This window comes from Ambystoma mexicanum, chromosome 7q (assembly GCF_040938575.1).
Source record: "Ambystoma mexicanum isolate Mex_15411 chromosome 7q, UKY_AmexF1_1, whole genome shotgun sequence".
NCBI lineage: Eukaryota > Metazoa > Chordata > Amphibia > Caudata > Ambystomatidae > Ambystoma > Ambystoma mexicanum.
In genome coordinates, this window is record NC_090941.1 from 898,852,341 (window position 1) to 898,875,465 (window position 23,125).

At 49.0% G+C, this 23,125-nt stretch overlaps 1 protein-coding gene across 1 annotated transcript in view; it reads right to left on the minus strand.

Moving 5' to 3' along the window:
• CCDC81 (coiled-coil domain containing 81) overlaps positions 1–23,125 on the minus strand; it is a 794,710-nt gene that overhangs the window by 136,444 nt on the left and 635,141 nt on the right. The window contains exon 11 of the mRNA XM_069639737.1: positions 7,126–7,295. Within this exon, the coding sequence (XP_069495838.1) occupies positions 7,126–7,295 (170 nt within the window). The remainder of the gene's footprint in view (positions 1–7,125; positions 7,296–23,125) is intronic.

Here is a 23,125-nt window from a genome sequence, read left to right on the forward strand (position 1 = left end):
ATTCAGGATCCGTTCCAGCTGGTCTATATTTTTTGGAAAAGTGCTATCTGCAGCAGCAATACTCTCAGGTCTATCCCAGTTTTTCTCCACCGTCTTCTGTAAAAGGGGAGAACTGGATCTTTTTGAGGCCCTCTGACAATTATATCCATCATGTCATCCTGTTCAAAAACGGGTGAAGTGTTACCCAAACCCATATGTTCTATTACTCTGGTCATAAGACCCCTGTACTCAGCATCTGCATGCTCTGCAGGATCAGGTCTGGCAAACTCTAATTCTGGGGAGATGTCAATTCCACTGGCAGAATGTAGAGTATCACTCAGGTCTCTCATTCTAGATTCCTGGTCAATAAGTTCCTCAGGAACTTGCTTTGTGCCATAAGAAACTCCAAAAGGAGTAACTTCGTCTTCTTCTGAGCCAGATTCCTCATAAATTGAGGACATGGACTTAAAAAAAGTCTGACCTGGGCAAAGGAGTGAATATCCTTTCTTCTTCTACATACGCGTCGAAGGGATTGATAAATCTTTCGAAGTTGTCGAAGGAGTCTTCGATGACTTTGAAGATGACTTCGACACAGGCGTCGAGGATGTTTTTGGTTTTGGTGCCGAAACGGTCGACGCCGTCGATGAAGTCGTTGAAGCCTTCGACGACTTGTGTTTTTTGTATGGCACCGGAGAAGTGCTCGACTCTCGAAGAGTCATTGACGGCTTGGCGTCGACTTGAGTTTTTTTAGTATCCTCGACACTACTGGTTTTTACCATTGTAGTCTTGGACTTCCCTTTGTCGTCCAATGGAGCGACCTTAGGGGTATGGCTTTTTCGAGGTTGTTTCGAGGGGGTCGGGCCGCGTTCTCGAAAACCTCCATCATCTTTTTACGGAATTCTTCGCATTTACTGGGAGAATCCGATTTTGTCAGACATCGAATTTCTTCGGTCGACTCTGAAGAAGAAGATGATGAGGGAGATCTATGTCTCCTCTTCATTTTTTTAGACGATGACGAAGAGTGTCTCGATCCACTCCTAGATCAAGATCTCCTCGAGTGCCTATGGCGCTCCGATTCCTTCGAATCAGTCACTTTCTTATGTTTTTTAGACGTAGCCTTCTTAGAGGCTTCCCTCCCCACCGACAGTTTACCTCTCCTGTCACAAAGAGCTTTCTCGGTCATGGATTGGCAGGAACCGCAGTCGTCGGTTCGGTGACTGGAACCGAGACACCAGAGACAAACCCAGTGGGGATCCGTGATCGACATTTTTGATCCACAATCTACACACTTCTTGAACCCAGTCTTGGGTGTCGAAGGAGTCGAAGATGACGACATTTTCTTCACAGAAAATCTGAAGCGCGCCGTTCTCGATAGCGAAGCGATCGGAAAAACGGAACTGAAGCAATGGGCGCGGCTCGAGCTATTTATACCATCGGTGACGTCGACAGAGTACGGAGTCCGTCGAGGGACAATCAATGCCACGACCTCGAGCACAGCGCCCTCTGCCGAGAATTTTTATTTTTCTGAAGCAGCGAAGCTGGAGACAACGAGTTATCATAAGATGAGGAATACGTGGGAGGACACAATCCATTCGAAATATAGTTTTCAAGCGAAAGTGAAAATGTTTTTTGTTTTACCGAGGATTCCCAGCCTGATGACAGGGAATATTCATGAGCATGTGAATCCATGCCAGAACCCATGCTGGAGAACTTTGCCGACCTCCTGGGGGACAGAAAGGTGGAAGAAGTGCTCATAGATAGGGTACACAGAACGGACCCTAATAGACTAGAGTGCACACCCAAGGGACAAGCTGGTGGCGCTCTCAAGCTACCCTAAAAAATAACAAATACTCCGGGAGGCTCGGCAGACGGAACCCATCACTTACAATGGGGTGGAAATCCAGCTGTTTCAGGACTCATCCCAAAGCACCCTCAAGAACCGCAGAGAGATGGGGCAGGTAACCAGAGCCCTTATAGCGCACCAGATAATATATAAATGTACTTTCCCCTAAAGGCCTCTTATTCACGTGGCATGGGCGCCAACAAAGATCACCACCTGCGAGGAGGGCCTACACATATTGAACTTGAGCATGGAAGATGCCAGACCCAACACCACGAGAGGTAGAGGAGGCCTTTAAAAAAAGAAGACATGAGAAGCGTCACAAGTCCCTAGGGGATGGCGCAGAAACAGGCGCCAGACACCCAGCCTGGACGATGAGCTGCTGCAGGGAGGAACCCCGACCCTCGCCATTAGATTGATTGATTGATTGATTTATTTATATAGCGCTTTATACCAACGTGCTGTACAGTCGGGCACGGAAGGATACTGAACAGCCCACTAAGAATCACCGCGCAGGGGCACACTGAGACTGGGACAGGCTCACCGAAACCCACTTGAAGTTGTGCAAGGGGCTTTAACATGCCCCGCCAGTTTCACCCTGGATCTCTCTGCGGGCCATGCGTCAAAAAGTAGAAAGATACCTTCAATGGGAGCAGCCGGATCTAGTGGCTTTCCAAGAGACCCATATCCGCAAGCAGGACGAGCATAGGCTAAAATTGCAACACTACCCCCATATATATCAGACCAATGCTCGGGAAAAAGTAGCAGGTGTCCTTATTGCCATACGTGCGGACAAGGCTGCCCACATCCTAAGCACAAAGGCTGTGAATCAGGGGAGATACCTATTTGTTAACCTACGGAGGAGACCTTCAATACTGACCATAGCAACCGTGTATGCCCCGAATGCAGGACAAGACAGGTTTCTTAGTGCGGCACATTCAGACTTAGAAACATTTGGGTAAGGGGAGATGATACTAATGGGTGATTTCAACCTGGCATGGGACAGAAGCACAAGTCAACGCCATGAGCAGCCCACGCACTCGCAGACCTTTCAAGCAAAAATGGACCTCCTGGCTTTGCGTGATGCTTGGCCAACACTCAAAGGGACAGACAAGGGCTATACCCTCTACTCCCACGTGCCCAGATCCTTTTCCCGTATCAATTACAAACTTATTTGCTGCCACCCTGCTGGGTAAAGTTAGGGAATTGCACATGGGCACCATCCACCTCTCAGATCATGCCCCCCCCCCCCCCCGTGGATAGAAATGGAGTTGCCGGTGGTGAGGTGGGGCATTTGGAACTGGTTGTTCCCCCAGGAACACTTAGCTGAACCGTTGATGCGGAAAGACATTGGGGGTCATTCCGAGTAGGGCGGTAAGGGTTAACGGTCACCGGTAACGAGACCGGTGCCGTTAAACCCTTACCGCCCTATTCCGAGTTCCCTTTGTGGGTTGGTACTTAGCGCCTGCTTTTTGCACGGTGGCGCGAGTTATGGTTGCTTATTTTACCATAACTGCCGAATTTCAGGGGGTTTTCGGGTTTACTTTGAACCATAACGTCCCTTTAACAAAGTTTTTTTACTGAATTTGATAGGTTTTTAGTAGCGCAACTTAACCATAACGTCCCTTTTAACAACGTTTTTTCACTGAATTTCATAGGTTTTTAGTAGCGCATCTTAACCATAACGTCCCTTTTAACAAAGTTTTTTCACTGAATTTCATAGGTTTTTAGTAGCACAACTTAATCATAACGTCCCTTTAACAAAGTTTGTTTTACTGAATTTCATATGTTTTTAGTAGCACAACTTAACCATAATATCCCTGACTTTATATACATGTAACATAGAACATACTGAACCCCTAGCTAGACTAACGCCAAGTCCGCAGACATATCGAAAATCTGAGCGGGGTGAATGTAAATTTAAATAGTGTGCCCCATTTTCCCTTTAAGGTTGGCTCTGAAAAGAGCCGTTTTCTTTGTTTATTTTTTTGCAGATGCTTGACAGACAGCTGTTATTTTGTATTTTATTTTTTTCTTTTTCTTACTTTACTCCTAAAATCTTCACAAAACCTTCTCCAAAGCAACCCTTACATTCCAAAACAGAATGGCATTTCCCATAAAAGATAAGGAAATGCCATCTTCTTTAAAATAAACAGCATTACTGGAATCAATATTCTCATTATTACAGAAGAACATACCAGCTCTAAGCATTAAGGTACACATGCCTCGGTTGATTACACACCTAGCATTGTTTTGCTGAGGACAAAAAACTGAACTATTGTCCCATATTGCCCTAGGTACTAATCCAGAAAAAATTACTTTGGCATTTGGAAGGATGTTCATTACTGCTTGAACCAAGTGTTCCAAATCTGCCAAAGAAGTAGGGGCACTGACATAGCCCAAATGGAAAGCACCATAGTGCAAAACTACCACATGGGGACTGTTGATCCTGCCCATATCTTCACAAACTTGTACAATTCCCTGTACATTGCAATCAAGCACAGTGCTCCACACCACCTCCACTCCTTTAACATCGAAATTCTTTGCAACATGCCTGCTTTGAGCATACTGTTGTAAACCATGCACAAACATATCTCCGAGCACCAACACCCTGACTTTCTCCACTTCTGCCATCTTCACTACACACAGTCTCTTTGAACACAAATCCACAACCTCAACATCTGATTGGCTGATCCCTACAGTCTTCTTTCCATGCTGGATTTGCTGGAAAACCCCGGATGTAGCACGCCCTGTCCGCGGACCGCGTAACTCTTAGACAGCCCTTCTACCATTTCCACTTCATTCTCTGTGCCATTCCCTCATTGGATACACCTAAGCAGGCACACAATACGGAGAACGTCCTCAGAACACCCCCATTTTTTTTGATTTTTGAACATTTCAGGACACCGCGAGTGTTCTTAGAATGCATTCAACTTGCCAGCGAACAATACGGACAACGTCCTCAGAACACCCCCATTTTCTTTATGTACAAACATTTCAGGACACCGCAAGTGTTCTTAGAATACATTCAACTTGCCAGCGAACAATACGGACAACGTCCTCAGAACACCCCCATTTTCTTTATGTACGAACATTTCAGGACGCTGCGAGTTAACGAACAATACAGACAACGTCTTCAGGACACCCCCTGCGAACATTCCAGGACCCCACAAGTCTTCTTAGAACCCTTTCAACTTGACACCGAATCCATTCTGCTTATTTACGAACATTTCAGAACAGCCGTGTTGTCCGCAGACAAATCGAACACAACAAAAGCGTCTAGCACATACAAAAAAATACAACATTGCACCTATCTCATACTCCCCCACCCTCCCCAAACACTCTTACACGCCAACACACTCCACTAAATACAATTTTTAATCCATGTTTCACCGCGCTGTCTGCGGTCGTTCTGCGAAGGCAAGATGGCGGGCGCCAGAGAAAATCTGATGCGCTTCACGCACCACGCCGTCCAATCAGCGAACATGTCGGATGTCCGCGGACATTGCGCAAACCGCTCGGCCAATCAGGGCACTGTCCGTAGAGCGAACCGGGAAGTCCGTCCGCGAAGCGAACAGAGATATCACTAATTTTTTTGCCTTACATTTTGGTCATTTTTTAAAAAACTACTGGACGGATTTACACCAAATTTGCAAAAGCACGCTTTCGGGACCAAGCCCCCGCTCCTGCCGCAAATTTGGTGTAAATCCGTCCAGCGGTTTGGGCTGTAGGCGTGCGTACATTTTTTTCCCATTATGTCTATGGGAAAAAACAAACGTTTTGGGACCCCCCTATAACTTTGCCCCCCCTGGACCAAACCTCTCCAAACTTTGCAAAAAATTCAGAACGGCCATATATTTGTTTTGCAAAGTTTGGTGAGGATTCGTCCACAGGGAGCGAAGTTATAAGCCGCCCAAAAAATGCTCTTCCTATGGAAACACCAACTTAAGCGTAACTATATGGACGCTACTGCGTACATGGACGCTATATATATATATATGCAATGAGGCCGTCTTTTTGGAAACCACAAACTCTGCAAATGTCTGTGCGTCAAAATACAGCAATATTGTACATCTTGACTCTTCTGGTGAACAAATAAGACCCTTTAGATACAGGGACATGGATTTCAAAAACCTTTTACATGAGTTCCATGTCCTTTGTTTTCCACAGCATTGAGCAGCAGTCTCTGACTTTTCACCTACCATGTCAGTTCAAAATGTCTCATAAACAAAGCATTTGTACAAACAAAGCAGCAGCCTAAAGCGTTTTCAAAATGTATACGCTCTGCGGTAGCACCAGCTTTCCTTTTCCAACCCCAAGACATCTCCTGGGTCGGGCTCACCCTGTCACTTGCCTTCCACCCTGATAGCACATGCACATACGCATAACTTCTTCAAGCCACAAACATGTGGAGAAAAAAAATCATACATTGCATGTGGCATTGTAATCATGGAGGCCACGATGGATTGGGAGCCCCATATATCTGTATGCACAAAGCTACTAACAAATAATGGTCACTATTATAAAAAACAGTTTAAACCCAATGAATATTACTCAGTCAGATATAGCCATTATGAATTGGGGAACCTCACTGAAATATTAAATTCCAGACAATTGTGGCTGCCATAGAACACAAGAGTTGTGTGTATTAAGGCCTTCCCGAATGATGCAATTCCAGATTACCAGCCACGTTAATGAATATACGCCAGTGCACATGAATATCTGTACTCAATAACCCTATTAAAATAAACTCATTGAGAAATCTTGCCACTGTCCTTACTCCCATGCTACCCGCAGCCCTAATTCATTTCAATATAACTTTATGTGCCCGTAAGACACAACCATAACATGTTGCTAAATTAAAAAGAACAGTACTGAGCCTTATTCCACGTTTGCCGGTACCCTGGCAGAAAATCCGACAGGATACCGGCAAACGCACCTACCGTTTATGCTGCCTGATATCCCGGTAATCAGATGGCAGAAAGGGCGGTAAATCCCATTCCATGGAGTCCATGGGGCGGGATTTGCCAGTATTCTCAGCACCAGCAATAACGGTGCCAAGAATACAGGCTGTTTTATGCCAGTGGGGGTCTGAGTTACCTCCAGCTTTTGGCTGGAGGTGAGTCAGGTCAGCCCCACTGGCATACTTGTACTCTGCCGGTTCGGTAAAGTGCTGGTATATGTTAATACCAGCACTTTATTTTCCCAGACCGGCGGGGTCATTAATTGGCTAGGTGCCCCTACATGAATAATACATAACTCATACATAGAACATAAAGAATAACAAAATTATCTGACAGACTTACTCCTCAGCAAGCTGCACTTGTTCCAAACGATCAAGGAGTTCCTTATCTTGCTTCACCTTCGCTTCTTTGTTTCTTTTCAACTCCATTTCTTTATTAAGGCTTTTTAGATACTTCTCTTGCTTCAGAAATGCTGGTGGAGTCAGTGGCCGTTTCAATAAAAGAAAGGATTTCTAAAAGGAAATGCAGTGTCATTTGTCATTAGACAAATAATCTTGCAAAATTACTACAGTAGAAAAGCCTGCATTTTCATATTTGGGTGTAAAATGGTTGTGCTTAAATACAATATAAAAGTAACTGTGCCATTAAAGGTATTATCTGAATGAACCTACAAAACAAAAAAAACGTTTCCAAGAAAAATAGTCTTGTCTTTAAGTGATCTAGGGAAGTGTTGGGAAGGAGCTAGTTCCTTCCTGCACTTTAGAATTAAGCAAGACTTCTTTTGACTGCTTCTAGGCACTACAAAGCATCAGAGGGAAGGGGGCTCTGGGAAAGCTCTCACATGCAAATATAATCATATACACAGACATGGGCAGGCACTAAAAGAAGGCAGTTATTATGTAAATATAAGGCGCAAATAACTATTAGCGGAATAAATGTGTAAATGTTAAATCCTATGTAGTTCTAGAATCTTAAAGCACAGTAAAGGCAGGATTTCTGCCGGAAAGAATGCAGCCTGTGCTAAAAATGGACTGCAGGCATGGCCATGGTGTTCGTGCTAGCACGAGCACACTGACCAGCTGTCTGCTGTCTGTCAAAAGCCCATGCATGCTAAAATCGGATTTCACATGCTTAATGCACAGCATGCAGAATTATGAAAGTAAGGGTTAAAAGAGATTACAGGACCAGATAAAAGCATGAGTAGGATGAGTGAAGTATGGAGAGAATGATGGGAACTGATGGGAACATGTTTTTGTATGTAACTGATCATAGGCAGCAAAATGAAGGAAAACATGAGTTACAGTGTATTCTTGCATAGGCTAGCAATATGTAAAGTAGCATATCCTGACTGAAATCGCTAATGATGAAGAAAGGAAGGCTGAGGCATCCCTTTTATGGAAGAAGGACGGTTTGGGGTGGAGCCATGCCTGTATCCAGTGACCAAGCCAAGAACTGCCTGACATCACTGACAGGAGAAAGGAACGGTTGAGGGACAGAAGAGACCGTTCAGACAGCAGAGTTCTTTGCTCCCATCCTCATTTCTGTAAAGAATAAATGTGTTATCCTTACAAGATAGACTCTTGGCCTTACTTCCACAGAGGGGTGTATTTACTCTGGTGTGAGCGTGATTAGGAGTACCCTTATAATTAGGGATACTCCTGTAAATTGGGCTACCCTTACAGTGGTAATGACCTGACGTGATCTCAGTTTCGCCCCCGTACTTTGCAAAGCCCAGGACAGTCACCAGGAAAGAGCCACCCCCATCTATAGCGACCGGTCCCTTAAATCAAAAAACACGTGTATCCTGAGCAGTTTTAGTAGGAGCCATTCTAATAGAATCCTCTCTGCTCACTAAAGCGGGTGTGGCTCCAGAAAGAAAGATAGGCCAGCATTGGGACTTCTAACGGAGAAAACATGAGTGAACACGCACATGTGAGTATAATCTTGCAAGTGATAACAACAAGGGGATATGTATGTATGATAGTATGGTGATGTGGATGAAGTACGAGTTTTATGGAATAGATTGAATAGAACCTTTTTGGTGATATGTTATGGAATAGATTGGATAGGATTTCAGGTGATGTGTTAAGGAGTAGATTGGATAGGAGGTGGGTTATGTATTGAAATTGACGCGTATTTCTGTTTTTCTACTTTTTTAAATGGAAAAAGGGAGCCTCAGCGTATAAAGACTGAGAGGTAAGGGATGCTCAGCCATAATAGGTTGAGAAGGTAGTACCACACATTATTCTTTCATGATGATAAAAGCAATGGGATCCTCAGCATATTAAAAAAGCTAGGAATGTGGTATTACAAGGATATAAGGAAAATAAGTAGTGGGTCGGTATAAGGAATGGGCCTGGATTTTAGTCAATTATTTTAGTATATTTTCTCTTGCTGTCTTTTGTGGTAAAAAAGGAAGGAAGGTGGATGAGTCGCGGTGTGTGTGTGGGTGAAATTAAAGTGGGAAAAAATAAAAAGGGGTAGGGAAAAGTGGGTTGGGCTGTATTTTTGTGCAACAAGCAGCAGTGTGCACAGCATGGCAGTAAGTTCTAAGTGAAGGATTAGGGCCGTGCGCAACAGTATGGAGGAAGAAATGCCAATAAAACACATGCACACTGTATTGTGACAGGATAGAAGACTATCACAAACAATGGGTAGTGGAAACAAAGGAAGGGGGGGATGTCCTGCTCCTGGCCAGAGCAGGGCTCCCATAACAGAAACATGCTAGAAAAAATGTCCATCTTTTTAGCAGTAAAATATAAGGTGGAAGATCAGGAAGGTATAAAAGAGATCCAATGAAAGGGGATATACCCCGTAACAGCTAACCCTGCAGTAGGGTATACAAACCCAGTCTATAAGCCTCCATTGGTAGAGCGAGTGTCAATAACAGGATTATCAGGATTAGCAACTAGGGGGGGGGGGACTCAAGAGCTTTTGCACCATCACCTCCATATAACCCATCCACAAGCGCTGACATGCCCTTAGCAATAGTGTACCCAGAAAGTCCACAAGCAGATATAAACAATGAGCTAAGTGCATTGCGGGAAAGGTTGGTCAGGTTACAAGAACCTGAAGAAGTATCACCAGAAATAAGGGCACCAGTGCAGAAAATAGAGGATTGGATGTCAGGAGGTTTTTTGGTTAGATTCAACCCTGGGGCAATAAGAAATGTTTGTGTTGAAAAAGATGATGGGTACAAGAAGTAGAACAAGCAAGGGAAAATGAAGGGGAAGATCACGGCAGTAGAAATAATGACAAGGCAGGGCAAGAAAGAGATCAAGGAAAAGAGGCAGAGAGTATCCCGTCCCCGCCACAAGAGGCAGTGAGGAGGGACAGACCAGGAAATAGACCAGATTTAATGGTGGTAGTACAAGATCAGAAGAATACTAAAAAGGGGGTAGAAAACAAAATAGACATGCAGATGCCTCTTATACATAAAGGAGTATGGACAACGCAGTATGTGCCACGGCCTCAAATGGACAAAAAGAACATTTGATTAAAGCTCACCCCAGCATATAGCCGAGCTAGTAAATGGATCTATGAATTTGAAAACCTTACAGCAGGGCTAGCCCTAGCACTAAGAAATCATAAGAGTTTACTGGTCGCCATAGTTGTGGACCAGGCTGGGGACATATGGACAAGGACTAGGTACTCTGGGATAAGTCTTGCAGATAATGAACATGATGGAGCAGCCTTTAATGAGGTAAGGGCAAGGACATAGGATGCCCTATGAAGGATGTACCCAGATACCCCTGACTTACATTCTTTAATGCAGTGCACGATGGGTGATGATGAGGTTCCAGTTAGGTTTATTCTTAAGTTACAGGAAATGTGGAGAGTTGAGACAGGAGGGCAATGGAACCATTCAGTACCATTCTTCTATTTTATTGTAAAGACGGGATTACCAAAAGAGGTCCAGAAGGCACTAGATAAAATTGTGGGAGTTGAAGACAAAGGGTGGGCGGAGATACAAAGTATAATAGTTCACCAATATAAGAGAATTGAGGAGCGGACAGGTAGACAGCCCAGAAGCAGCAAACGGACGAGGCAAAACTAGTGGAAAAGAAACTAAATAAGGCTGTCATCCAAGCAACGGTGACAGCACCGGTTCAGGGGGCAAGGACAGGAGACACTCAACAAATTGTGAATGCCACAATTACGGCACTATGGGGCTGAGGACAGGGACAATGGGGCGGGGGCGGGGAGAGTACCCCAACCCACAGTGGTAGTATGAAGGAGCACCAAGGGGAAGTTGAGGATTTTGGGGAGCAACAGCAGTAGACTTTGGAGGGATAGGGTCTCGGGAAGGAGGATTGGGAACACCACAGTGCTGGTATTGCAGGAGATGGGCGCATTTTGCAAGAGAATGTTGGAACAGGACTGGGATGGGATTTAATTTAACTCTTCCTTTCTTTCTCTTCCTTCTCCTCAGAGCTCCACCTTAAACTCTCTTCCTGTCTTATTGCCATTAAAAACTGGATGTCATCCCGCTTTCTTTCTCTCAATACTGATAAGACGGAAGTTTTATTCTTTCCCTCCAATACTCTTCCCCCTCCCTCTCCTCCACATTTCATTCACTTTCCCCCCTCTAATCTTCCTATCTCTGCCCACACTCGCAATCTAGGTATTCACTTTGACTCTCCCTCTCCTTTTCCCACCATATTTCTCTTACTTCTCGCGCCTGTCGCTACCACCTCCTCAATATTCCCAAAGACCGCTCCTCTCTCACCTTCCATTTTAGGAACTTTTCGAACCACTTCCTAGGCTGAGAGGTGCTATGGGGCAATTTGAAACCACCATGGGACATTTTGAAACCGTCAGTAGACCAGTTTCATGAACTGCCTTTCCCCGGCCCCCATGAGCTTTGCTTCCTGACCTCCAAAATATCAGAGGCTGTTCCGTTCTTACTGCATGATACTGGGAACGTATAATTTGCAATGTTCTGCCAAGCTCTGCGGCTACTAAGCAAGTTAATAAAATGTGAATTTGTTTATAGTGAAAAGCATTCTCTAAGGCCTGTTTACAGTACCTCGTCTAATATTAAGCCCTGTATACTTATCAACGAAGCCCCCTCCCCTTTTAGTGGGCTAATCCCGCAGCTGATAGGTTTGTGCCTTTTTACTGCACTGAACTTTATCACATTACTCCCCTTTTATTGATCCATCAATAACTAACTCTTGTCCCCCAGTTCCCATTCTGCTGCTCTTTTTTTTAGTTAGCCATACTCTTTTTAGTCTACTCATGTCACCTCCATCTTCTTCCCAATTTTCCAATGGTCCATCTATCAGCACACACCCCTACCCATCCTTTTCGCATGAAATCCAATAGGCATCATAGTTCTCTATATCTTCTGGTGGTACTGTAACCCAGTCATTTCATCATCTACTTTCTCACCCTTGGTTAGTTTGATAATGGGCTTATTTTTGTCATTTGCCCAATCAATATTCGGGGGCAACATACATTTTCCTCTCCGTTTGTTAGAATAGAGTCTCAAAATTCAGAAGGTGACGAGCATGTCCAACAGGGGGACAGTCACTTTAAATACTGCTGAGAGCCAAGCGGGCACCCAGGCGAAAAGGGTGTCCAACCAATTGTTAGATTGTACCGCATTAGCTACATTTGTCATTTTCTCATGAAGTGCCTGTATTTCATTGAGAGCTGCTCTCAATGTTCCATTTGATGTTTCTCCATCGGGCACTACGGTGCAACAGCTGCTCCCTATTTTGGCACACACTCCTCCCTCAATGGCAGTGAGAAGGTCCAATAGATACCTATTCTGGTTTACCAACAAACAAAGTACCCTCAGCTCTTCCTTTACAGTGTTTAGGCCCTTTGCTGTAGAATTGGCCAGTTGCAGTAACTCATATCCAGTAAGCTGAAGTCACTTAGCATTAGCCGCAGTTCACACACCCGGCAGCAGGAAAGAAACAAAAAAGTGCTTGCATTGGAAAACAGTCAAAACTCAGCAGGAAACTCTGCCAGATTTTCTGCACTCTTCTCAGACCAGTAGTTGTTTGCTCTTCTTTTTAAGTTTAGTACTCATATTGATATTTCAATTTGTTTGGTACTTATGGACTGTGCGCTCTCAGTGCTGGATTGAAACAATTGTAATTTCAAGAACCACATACCTTTTATATAATTCTATTCTTATTCTTTATTCACTTTGTACTTCCATTTGTTGATGTCTACTGTACTTTTTACTTGCAGTATCTCTCCTGATGAACCATACATAATACCATGGGGAAACACGTGTTGAGAGATGATTGTATAACTGAATGGAAGATTCAAGAATATATTGTTGTATGGAATCAATATAATAAGAGAAGACTGAAATAAGTTTATGCAATCAATACAAATGTTAAACTGAAAGGAAGGATATTGTATGAAAAATAATACAATATATCAGATGACAAATGGAATAAATCTGATTTAAACACTTGAACAAGGTATGTATGTGGTTCTAGAAATTACAATTGTTTCAATCCAGCACTGAGAGTGCACAGTCCATAAGTACCAAACAAACAGAAATATAATTTTCGATTATTGTTACAGTCACAATAAGGGTACATGACATGCAGATCACAGTAAAAACACAACATACTATCAGAAAGGAATTGCCCAAGGGAAAGGGGAAAGCCAACAGAGACTGGAACTATTATAAGAAATACTCCTCGTATTGTTTCTTCCTTAATTTGCTGCACCACCTTTTCCTTCAGCACGATTGACTGCTCCTTTAACGAAAGCCCCATGTTATCATTGTTGCTTTGGGGCACCACAAGGGCAGGGCTGTGCAGTGTAACGATCACACAAACCCCACTCCAATCAGGAGGAAGCTTGGCATAGGCCTTTGATCCATATGCCCACCGCAGGTCCATAAAGACAAATGTCCCTGCGTCACCGCCGCACTTCTCACCACGTTGGCACAGCCCATGCTAGTTCCCAAATGGATGTACCCCTTGGACCTGAAACACAGAGGGAATCGTGTAATGCTCTTTATGTAAACTGGTTGATGAGTTTCACTTATTCTAGAGGAGTTGAAGCTGCATAACTCCGCGACTACAGGGTCGTCGGGTTGTATCGTGGGTATCGTGGGGAAATTGGGGCACTTAATTTCAAGAATTTTACGGAGAGATGAGTATTGGAGCCACGCACAAGGTTTCCGGGTGTGTGGAAGGTCCGGCCATTCGAGAAAGTTTCCCTGTTCAAAGATGTCTCGGATCAATTTGTAGCCTGCTTCGGCCCACTGGCGTATGAAAGGTGGTGGTATGCGTGGGACCTCTGGGAGGAAGTTCCACAATGGTAGGTCACCATGGAAGGGGTGGGGCATGTCTAATAGTTTCCAGATTTTAGAGAGGGCAAGGGATGTACTAACAACAGGGTCAAATGAATCTAGCACAGTCGGCATGGGCATGAGAATTAGGGAACGGATATCTCGATCACCGACTGCCAATCTCTCAAGTCTGACGTGAGGGGGAGGGTCCAATGTATTGAACCAGTGTGAGGCAAATTGGGCTTGCGCCACCAACCAGTATGGAACAAGTTACTTACCTGTAACTTGTGTTCTCCAGCATGGGTCTGGCATGGATTCACATGCTCATGAATATTCCCCGTCATCAGGCTGGGAATCCTCGGTAAAGAAAAAACCAGTATCAGTTTCGTTTCTGATCTGTCTTTCGTAGAAGTAACCAATCACTGGTCTCTGCGCCACACTGACCACAGCCAATGACTGCCCTCTACCTAAGCCCCGCCTCTGGCAGCCATCTTCATATTTGGTAGCACGTGAAGTGGCAGTATGACCAAGTGAAGAGCCGCAGAGGGGTAGGCGGGAGGGTTCGCATGTGAATCGATGCCAGACCCATACTGGAGAACAACAGTTACAGGTAAGTAACTTGTTCCTTCTCCAGCATGGGGTCTGGCATGGATTCACATGCTCATGAATAAAGAATACATAGCAGTACACACATGCACAACCACGGGAGGGGGAAAAGGCTCAACATTAAGCATTACATCAAACTCAACATTAAGCAAATCTTACCTCCTCACCAGGCTCACCTTAGGCGAACAGGTTGCGCAGCACTGCTTGGCCGACCCTGGACTCCTCCCTGGAATCCCGATCGACGCAGTAGAATTTCGTGAAGGTGTGCGTCAACCTCCATGTAGCAGCCCAGCAGATGTCCAGCAAGGGCACACCAGATAGGAACGCCGTGGTGGCTGCGATCGCTCTGGTGGAATGGGCTCTCGGACGGCCAGGCAGCGGTCGGTTTGCCAACCGATGACAGTACATGATACAGCCGGAGAGCCATCTGGAAATGGAAGCCTTCGAGAGAGCCTTCCCCTGATTGACAGGTCCAAAGTTCACAAAGAGTTGTGACGTCTTCCGAAAACACTTTGTGCGGTCCACGTAGAACTTCAGCGCTTTAGCCACATCCAGCGAGTGCAAAGTCATTTCAGCGGGCGACGAAGGCGACGGGAAGAAAACAGGCAACACCAAGGGTTCGTTGAGGTGGAAGTCCGACGGCACCTTGGGCATGAAGGAGGGGTGCGTCCTGAGCACTACCCTCGTGTCGTGAAAAGTCAAGTACGGGGCCTTGCAGGAAAGGGCCTGGATCTCTCCCACCCGTCGTGCGGAGGTGATGGCCACAAGAAACGCTGTTTTCCAAGACAAGAACTTCAACGGAGCCGAGTGCAGAGGCTCGAACGGAGGTCCCATGAGCTTGGTCAGCACCACGTTGAGCTCCCACGCCGGGGCCGGAGCCTTCACCGGCGGGAACGATCTGAACAGTCCCTTCATGAACTCTTTCACCAGACGATGAGACCACAAGGACGTCCGCCCCGTGGTTCTGGTGTATCGGGAGATCGCAGCAAGATGAATCTTGATGGACGCGTGCGCCAGTCCAGCTTTGGCCAGCGTCAGTAGGTACGGCAGTACTTGGGGAGCCATAATCCGTAGAGGGTTAATCTTCTGTGCGTGGCACCAGACAGAGAACCTCTTCCATTTGTGTCCGTAGCATTTAAGAGTTGAGGACGCCCTGGCCTTTGCAAGAACCTCTCTGCAGTCGGCCGGTATGTCGTATCCTCCAAACTCTAACGCTGCAGGAGCCAGGCCTGCAAGTTCAGCGACTTCGGGTCGTGATGGAGGATGGCGCCTCCTTCCCTGGAGAGAAGATCCGCGTCCCCTGGCAGCTTGATTGACGGGGACGCTGACAAGTCCAGAAGGTCCGGGAACCATATCTGCCTCGGCCACGCAGGTGCGACGAGGATCATCCTGCACCGTGACCTCTTGAGCTGGTTGATGAGCCGGATCAGCAATGGCAATGGAGGGAACGCGTATAGAAACAGGCCCTCCCAGGGGAACGAGAAAGCATTGCCCATGCTCCTCGGCTGGGGAAACCTGCTGGCGAACCTCCGGCACTTGGAGTTCATCGCCGTCGCGAACAGATCGATCTGGGGTGTGCCCCACCGTCGGAAGAGGCGGTCCACTAGATCCTGTCGTAGTTCCCACTCGTGGCACGAGCGCAGCTCCCTACTGAGTGAGTCGGCGATGGTGTTTTTTATCCCTGCCAGATGAAACGGCACCAGAAACATCCCTTGGGCGACGGCCCAATGCCACAGATCCTGCGTCTCCCTGGACAGGGCTGGGGACCTGGTTCCGCCCTGTTTCCTGATGTAGAACATGGTGGTGGTGTTGTCGGTGAAGATCCTCACCACCTTGCCCTTGAGGGACAGAAGGAAGGACCTGAGGGCCCAAAACACTGCACGGAGCTCCAGGACGTTGATATGGAGGGACTTCTCCCTCGGGAGCCAAAGGCCTCTCGCGTGCAGCTTTTCGGTGTGCGCTCCCCACCCTTCCAGGGAGGCATCCGTGGTCACTGTCTCATGGTGGCCGGGGGTCTGGAAGTCCATGCCCGCCGTCAGATGCGCGCGGGTGCCCCACCAGCGGATCGCTCGTCGGAAACTCTCATCGAGTGTGATTCTCTCCTCGAAGCTGCCCGTAGTCTGGATCCAGCGCGCGTCCAGGAACTCCTGCAACGGGCGCATCCGGAGCCTGCACAGGGGGATGAGGTAAATGCAAGAAGACATCATTCCGAGGAGGGACTTGATGGACCTCACTCTGGCCGCGTCCGCAACCAGCATCCGCTGCACCTTGACCAGAATGGCCCTCGTCCTTTCCTCCGACGGATAGGCCAGAAGCAACACTGTGTCGAGCTTCGCTCCCAGAAACAGTGCGTCTTGCGCGGGCACCAGGTGGGACTTGGCGTAGTTTATGGAGAATCCCAGGTCCGTGAGAAGTTGGACGGTCCTTGCCGTGTGCTCCACGGCGAGCTCCTTCGTCTTCGCTCGGATGAGCCAGTCGTCCAGGTAGGGGTAGACGTGGATCCCCTCTCGGCGCAGCTGCGCCGCCACCGGTGCAAGGCACTTGGTGAACACCCTGGGTGCTGACCTCAGTCCGAAGGGAAGGGCTCTGAACTGATAGTGACGCCCTTGGACCACGAACCTGAGAAACTTTCGGTGTCCCTTTAGGATGGGAATATGGAAGTAGGCATCCTCCAAATCCAACGACGACAGGAAATCGCCCTCCTCCAGCTGACCCAGGACGTGTTGGAGGGTGACCATCCGGAACTTCTGTGCCTTGATGAATTTGTTCAGTCGTCGTAGGTCCAGGATGGGACGCCATCCTCCCGTCTTCTTCTTCACGAGGAAGTATCTTGAGTAAACTCCGGAGCCCCGAAGCCTCTTTGGGACGAGCTCGATGGCGCCCTTCCTGAGCATCGCCTTTACCTCCAAGAGAAGTTGAGGGACGTGATGTTCTTTCCTGGTCACAGGGGGTACGTGCGGGCACCTCTTTAGAAACTCGAGCGCGTGACCCTGGGCTAGGGCGTCCAACACCCAACGGTCGGTGGAGATGGACTCCCACACGCTGACGAAGCTCGCCAGCCGGCCTCCCACCGGGGTGCTTCGGTGGGGGCCCGACCCCACGGCCGGTTCAGTCCTGCTTGGACGAGGCTTTGCCGCCTTGACCTCCTTGGCGACGACAGCGGGGTCCGCCTGACTTGCCTCGTCCCCTGTAAGCTTCCTGCGACGACGAACGGGCCGCTTGACGGTAGGTGGAAAATCCGCCGCCGGAACCTTTGGAGGCACCCGGTTTGCCTCCGCCGCTCCGAAAGGGCGGCCGCCGTTGCTAGAGAACTCCAAGAGCCCGGGCCGTCTTCGTGTCTGCCTTGATGGCTTGAAGGGAATCGTCCACTGTTTTCCCAAACAGGTTGTTTCCGTCGAACGGCATGTCCAAGACCCTGGTCTGCACGTCCTGACGGAAGTCAGTAGCCTTGAGCCATCCACGCCGCCTAAGGCACACGCCGTTGCCCAACTGGCGAAATCCAGTGTCAGCGATGTCCGTCGCAATCGTAATGGCGTGGTCCAACGCCACCTCTCCTTCCTGCAAGATCTCTAGGGCATCCGCCCTCTTGTCGTCCGTTAGGAAGTCCAGCAGGGGGGCCAGTTTGTACCACAACTCCCTGTCGTAGCGGGCTACGATAGCCAAGGCGTTGGCCGCCTTAATCGTCGTCGCTGCAGACGAGATGACCCTGCATCCCATCGTATCTAATTTCTTTCCCTCGCCGTCTGGCGGGGAGGTCGACGTAGAGGCCGCGCCCCCCCGCTTTCTTCCTGGCCGCTGCGGAGACGACCGAGTCCGGGGTCGGCTGTGCCCGAAGGCACAAGGGGGCCGCATCCGGGACCCGGTACTTCTTCTCGTACCGATCCCTTCTAGCCGGCGTCGTGGATGGGTTCTTGAGGAGGGTGAGGCCCTCATCCCAAATATCATCCAGTAGAGGTACGGAGAGGACCGTCTTCCTCTTGGCCTCGCGCCGTTTATAAAGGAAACCTTCCTTCTTCTTTTCTTCCGGGCAGAGCTGGAAAAGCTCGGATGCCCTGGCGATCATGGAGTGAAACGATCCAATCTCGTCGGGCGGGGAAGCCCGGGTGGGAGGTGATGACGGCAGATCCTCGTCGTAAACCTCGTCGTCCGTACCCGTCGCGGCCGTGTCAGTCCCCGTATCATCCCCACGAGTCGTGGACGGGGAGGAGGGCTGAACAGGGCGCGATGGCTGAAAAGGAGGTGGAGGATGAATTCTTCTTCTCTTAGGGGGAGGGCTCCCAGAAGGGCCTGGCTCCGGGTCCCCCGTCGGGAGCGGTTTCTCCGCTGGTGGTAACGGCAGTCTCGTCCTTATCTCCGAGCATAAGGACTGTATAGCGAACAAAATGGCCGCCGAGTTGTCTTGTGGCACTGGTTGAGGGGATTCCGACGGGCGGTCAGGGGCCCCATCGGCACCCTCGACATTATCGTCGTCTCCCACGTCGGGGTCCCTCCCGACGGGCTGGTCTTCTTCCACGCCAACGCCGTGGCTTAAGACTTCGATCAGCTCTTCCTCAGAGGTTGAGGCCGAATCCACGACGACCCCCTGTCCCCCCTTTTTCTTCTCCGTCGGAGGTTTCACAGGGGTCCTGTCGATGGGCATAAAAGAGGACTCCCTCCGCGGTGGCAGGGAGACTCTGAGCCCCGAGGTCGCCACCACTGGTGTAGCCTCCACAGGCTGAGCCAGGGCTGCCGCGACTGTCTCGATAGAGGCCTTGGCCGGATGGATTAAGGCTTTCACCACCTTAGGTGCGCTCAGCGCCTTCTCCTTGGGGGGAGGGTCACTGCCTCGCTCTCCCTCCGATGGGGCCTTCAAGCTCGACCGGGGCACCTCCAGGAGCTTCGCCGGGTGCTCGGCCTTCCTCTTACCCGAACCAGAGCGTTGGCTCGTGGTTGATGGTGCCGGGGAGGGTGCGCCCTGCCTGGTGCCCGTAGAGCCCGACCGTTCGGCGCTCCCGGTGCCAGCGGACTCGCAGTGCTTGGCCTTGTGTTGGACCCCCGTCGCCGGGGCGTCCTCAAAGGTCTTAGAAGACCGCTCGGATTTCTTCTTCTTCTTCTCGCCTGACGGGCTCTTCCCTTCCAGCCAGTTGGCGAGACGTTGATGGCGGTCCTTCATGGTCGCTCCGACATATTGCCGCAAAACGCACAGTCCTTCTCCACGTGCGTCTTGTCCTCATGTAGGCAGTACAGACAAAAGGAGTGTTCGTCCTCCTTAAAGACATTCTGAAGCTGGCATCCAGGGCAGACCCTGAACAGCTTTCCGGGCGTCGAGCTTCCCTTCTCCTGGGCCATGTCCGAGATGGGCCTGAGAAACTTCTGGAGTCCTCCAAAAGCGTGGCTTGACGAAATCTTCACCCTTGAGGGGCGTAGACGAATCCGAAACGGGTCCCCGTTGATCGGATGAAGAAACGGTGGAGCTTGAGGCTCTTTTGACCGAAAAATCAAAGTTTTTGAGAAAAAAAACGTGAGAAAATAGCACTTACGCTCGAGAGCAATAGCACTAGGACCCCAACACTTGAACGTGCGGTAAAAATCTGAAGATGGCTGCCAGAGGCGGGGCTTAGGTAGAGGGCAGTCATTGGCTGTGGTCAATGCTGGACAATTACAATGCTGATAAGTTTGATGTTTGTGTGTTTTCTATAAATTTCAATAAAATTAATAATAAAAAAAAAGATTAGGACCATAAATATTTAATAGCACCACCTCTTTATTTTGCAGGGTGCCCTGAAGCAACACATATCTGCCCTGAGGGTCGACCCACGAGGATTTGCAGATACATTTAAGGCTTCTATCATACTCTACCTCCTTCGTGAACGTCAAGCCTTTTTTAACATAACACCCAACCCATCCCTCCCACACCCACATCCCTCCCCCAAATCCAAACCAATGGCATCAACGTCTGGGGGCCTGTGAACTGGCCTGGCGGCGATACTGCGGCCTGGGGGCAATTAAGAATAAGTATGGTGCCTGGAAAAAAAGACCATGTGTAACATGGGTAGGACCTTATGGAGGGGAAATCAACACGTCATTGACACAGGTTAAACAATTTGCACATGACTGAAAGAATAGATCTCCTATACGTATGGGCCAGGTATGCGCCCCGCCCAATAAGAATTCAATAGAACAACATAACACTAACAGAGAGGTGTGGCAATGAGTAGTCAACCAGGAAAATGGTCATCTATGAATTTGGAGGCCTCTTTGGGAATTGTGAAGAACAACACCTGGTTAGAGTATTCCATTCTCAACTTGGCGGGATACATCATGGAATATTTGACCTCCGGGTCACGCAGTTTCTTCTTAACTGCCAGGAAGGTTTTGTGTTCCTGTTGGACGGCCACAGAGAAGTCAGGGTACAGGTGGATCCTAGCGGACCCCAGGAATAATTCACCTTTGGCTCTCGCTGCTCTGAGGAGGGCGTCTCGATCACGAAAATGTAAGACCCTGGCTATAATGGGGCGCAGAGGTGCGGCGGGCCTGGGTTTTGTTGTTAAGGCATGGTGGGCTCTCTCTATTGCAAACTGCGGCGAAAGCCTTGGGGAGTCCAGGAATGTTGGTAGTGTGCACTCAACATAGTCTTCCATAGGTTCCTTGATGCCGTCCTCTGGGACCCCAATTATGCAGAGATTATTGCGTACTCGAGCGCGATTCGAGGTCCTCATTCTTTTTCGCCACCTTCAGTACTCATCTAGAGAGTGAGGAGAATTCCGCCCGGAGGGAGCCCAATTCATCTTCAGTGGCATTTACCCTCGTCTCAATTTCAGCCACCCGGCTGTTGGTTTTCTCGATGTGTGCATTGATGGAGGATATGGTGCCATTCATGTCGTCTAGTTTGGTATGTAGCGTGGTGAACCCCTAGCAGATGTATTCCAACATTTTCTGTGCGTCTATGGAGTCCGGGGGAGTTGAAGTGGTGGGTTCATGCTCCGGTGCCCCCTCAGCCGGTTTAGATGGTGTTTTTGTGAACATATTAATGGAGCACTGTTTTCTGGTTTTTGCCAGCTCCTTTACTCATTGTACCAGCTGGGGATGATCCTGCAGATTTGGGCTGGCAAAGGAAAAAGTGAAGCATACAGGAGGGTAGGTAGGTCAGAGGTAGCAGTCAAGAGGGTGAGTAGGGGTACATGGGGGTGTCTTGCAGCTCTTGAGTGAGCTATGGGATTCAGGCCCGCCGGTAGGTTGTGGTGCCGCGAAACATCCAAGCAACAGCCCCGGACCACAGTCAGAGGGACCAAGCCAGGTGGAAGTTATGCAAATGTGCCGGGGGTCCAGTGAAGGAGAACTCTGATGGAGACCGGCAAGTGATACGCCTGATTGGAGTATGGGAGCGAGAGATCTGTGGCAAGCAATGGGGTAATGCAAGCCGAGGAGTTGTGGACTCAAGAACGCCAGAGAGGGTGGGGGGGGGGACTCCTTATGTCTAATAGCAGGGCAGCTGGTAATCCCAGTGGTAAGGGAGTCGCTGGGCGCTTGAAGGAGAGTGGGCAGCTGGGATTCAGTTATGGTACCCCGGAATCGCTGGCAGATGGGTGCCCACGGTGAGCGCTGGTTGGCTATGCCAGTGACCACTTCCTGAGCTGCAGGGAGAGGTGATGCAGTTAGTGTAGGTGTTGCGCGTTGTGGGCAGCTGATGTCACGCGCTGCACGTCTGCAGCCACTCTATTGAGCAATAAGAAGTGGGCTCCCAGTAGCTGAGTGAAGGTGAGGGGGCCCGGCACCCAAAGACACCCAAACAGCACCCAAAGACACCCAACAGCAGCCCCTATCAGGACCACCTCAGTCCGGGCCAGTGGAATGAGATAGGGACCTTTAGTTGGTGTGTCGATTCAAACTGAGCTGAGGGTTATCGAAGGCTATTTAGCCACCGGAATGGGTTGTGATCTCCCACATAAGGCAAGTGTTAGGATGCCCCTCCACTAGGGCAATGAAGTATTTATGACCATACAGTACGAGTCCCTCATGGCCCTTGACAACACTCGTCGGGTTCCGTGGAGGAGCTCAGCTCCTATGCAGCTACAGTGGGGGATAGATTGTAGGGGGCGATTCAGGGCACAGCCCTCGTCGCGCGGCGGCCTGTGAAGGAGGATATTTTAAGATCAGGCACAATAAGCCATGTCCATGGGGAGGGGGTCAACCGGAGTGGATGAACTGTCACTGCGAGGGGGAGGATCAAGGCCCCCGAACCCTGGGGGACTCACAGTAGCAGCAGGAGGCTCAGCGGGCCATCCGGCCGGACCCGCAGACACATCCTCCACCAATTACACCAGCGTCAGGGGGCCGAAGCGGGAGCCACTCGCCACAGCACGCCGCCACTGGAGAGGCGGCGGAGCGGACCCGCTTGATGTCCAGAACGGGTCGCGGGATCCAGCGGCAGGGAGCCGGTGCGGTCACAGTCGTGGTGGCCAGAGGAAGGATTCCACTCCCCCACAG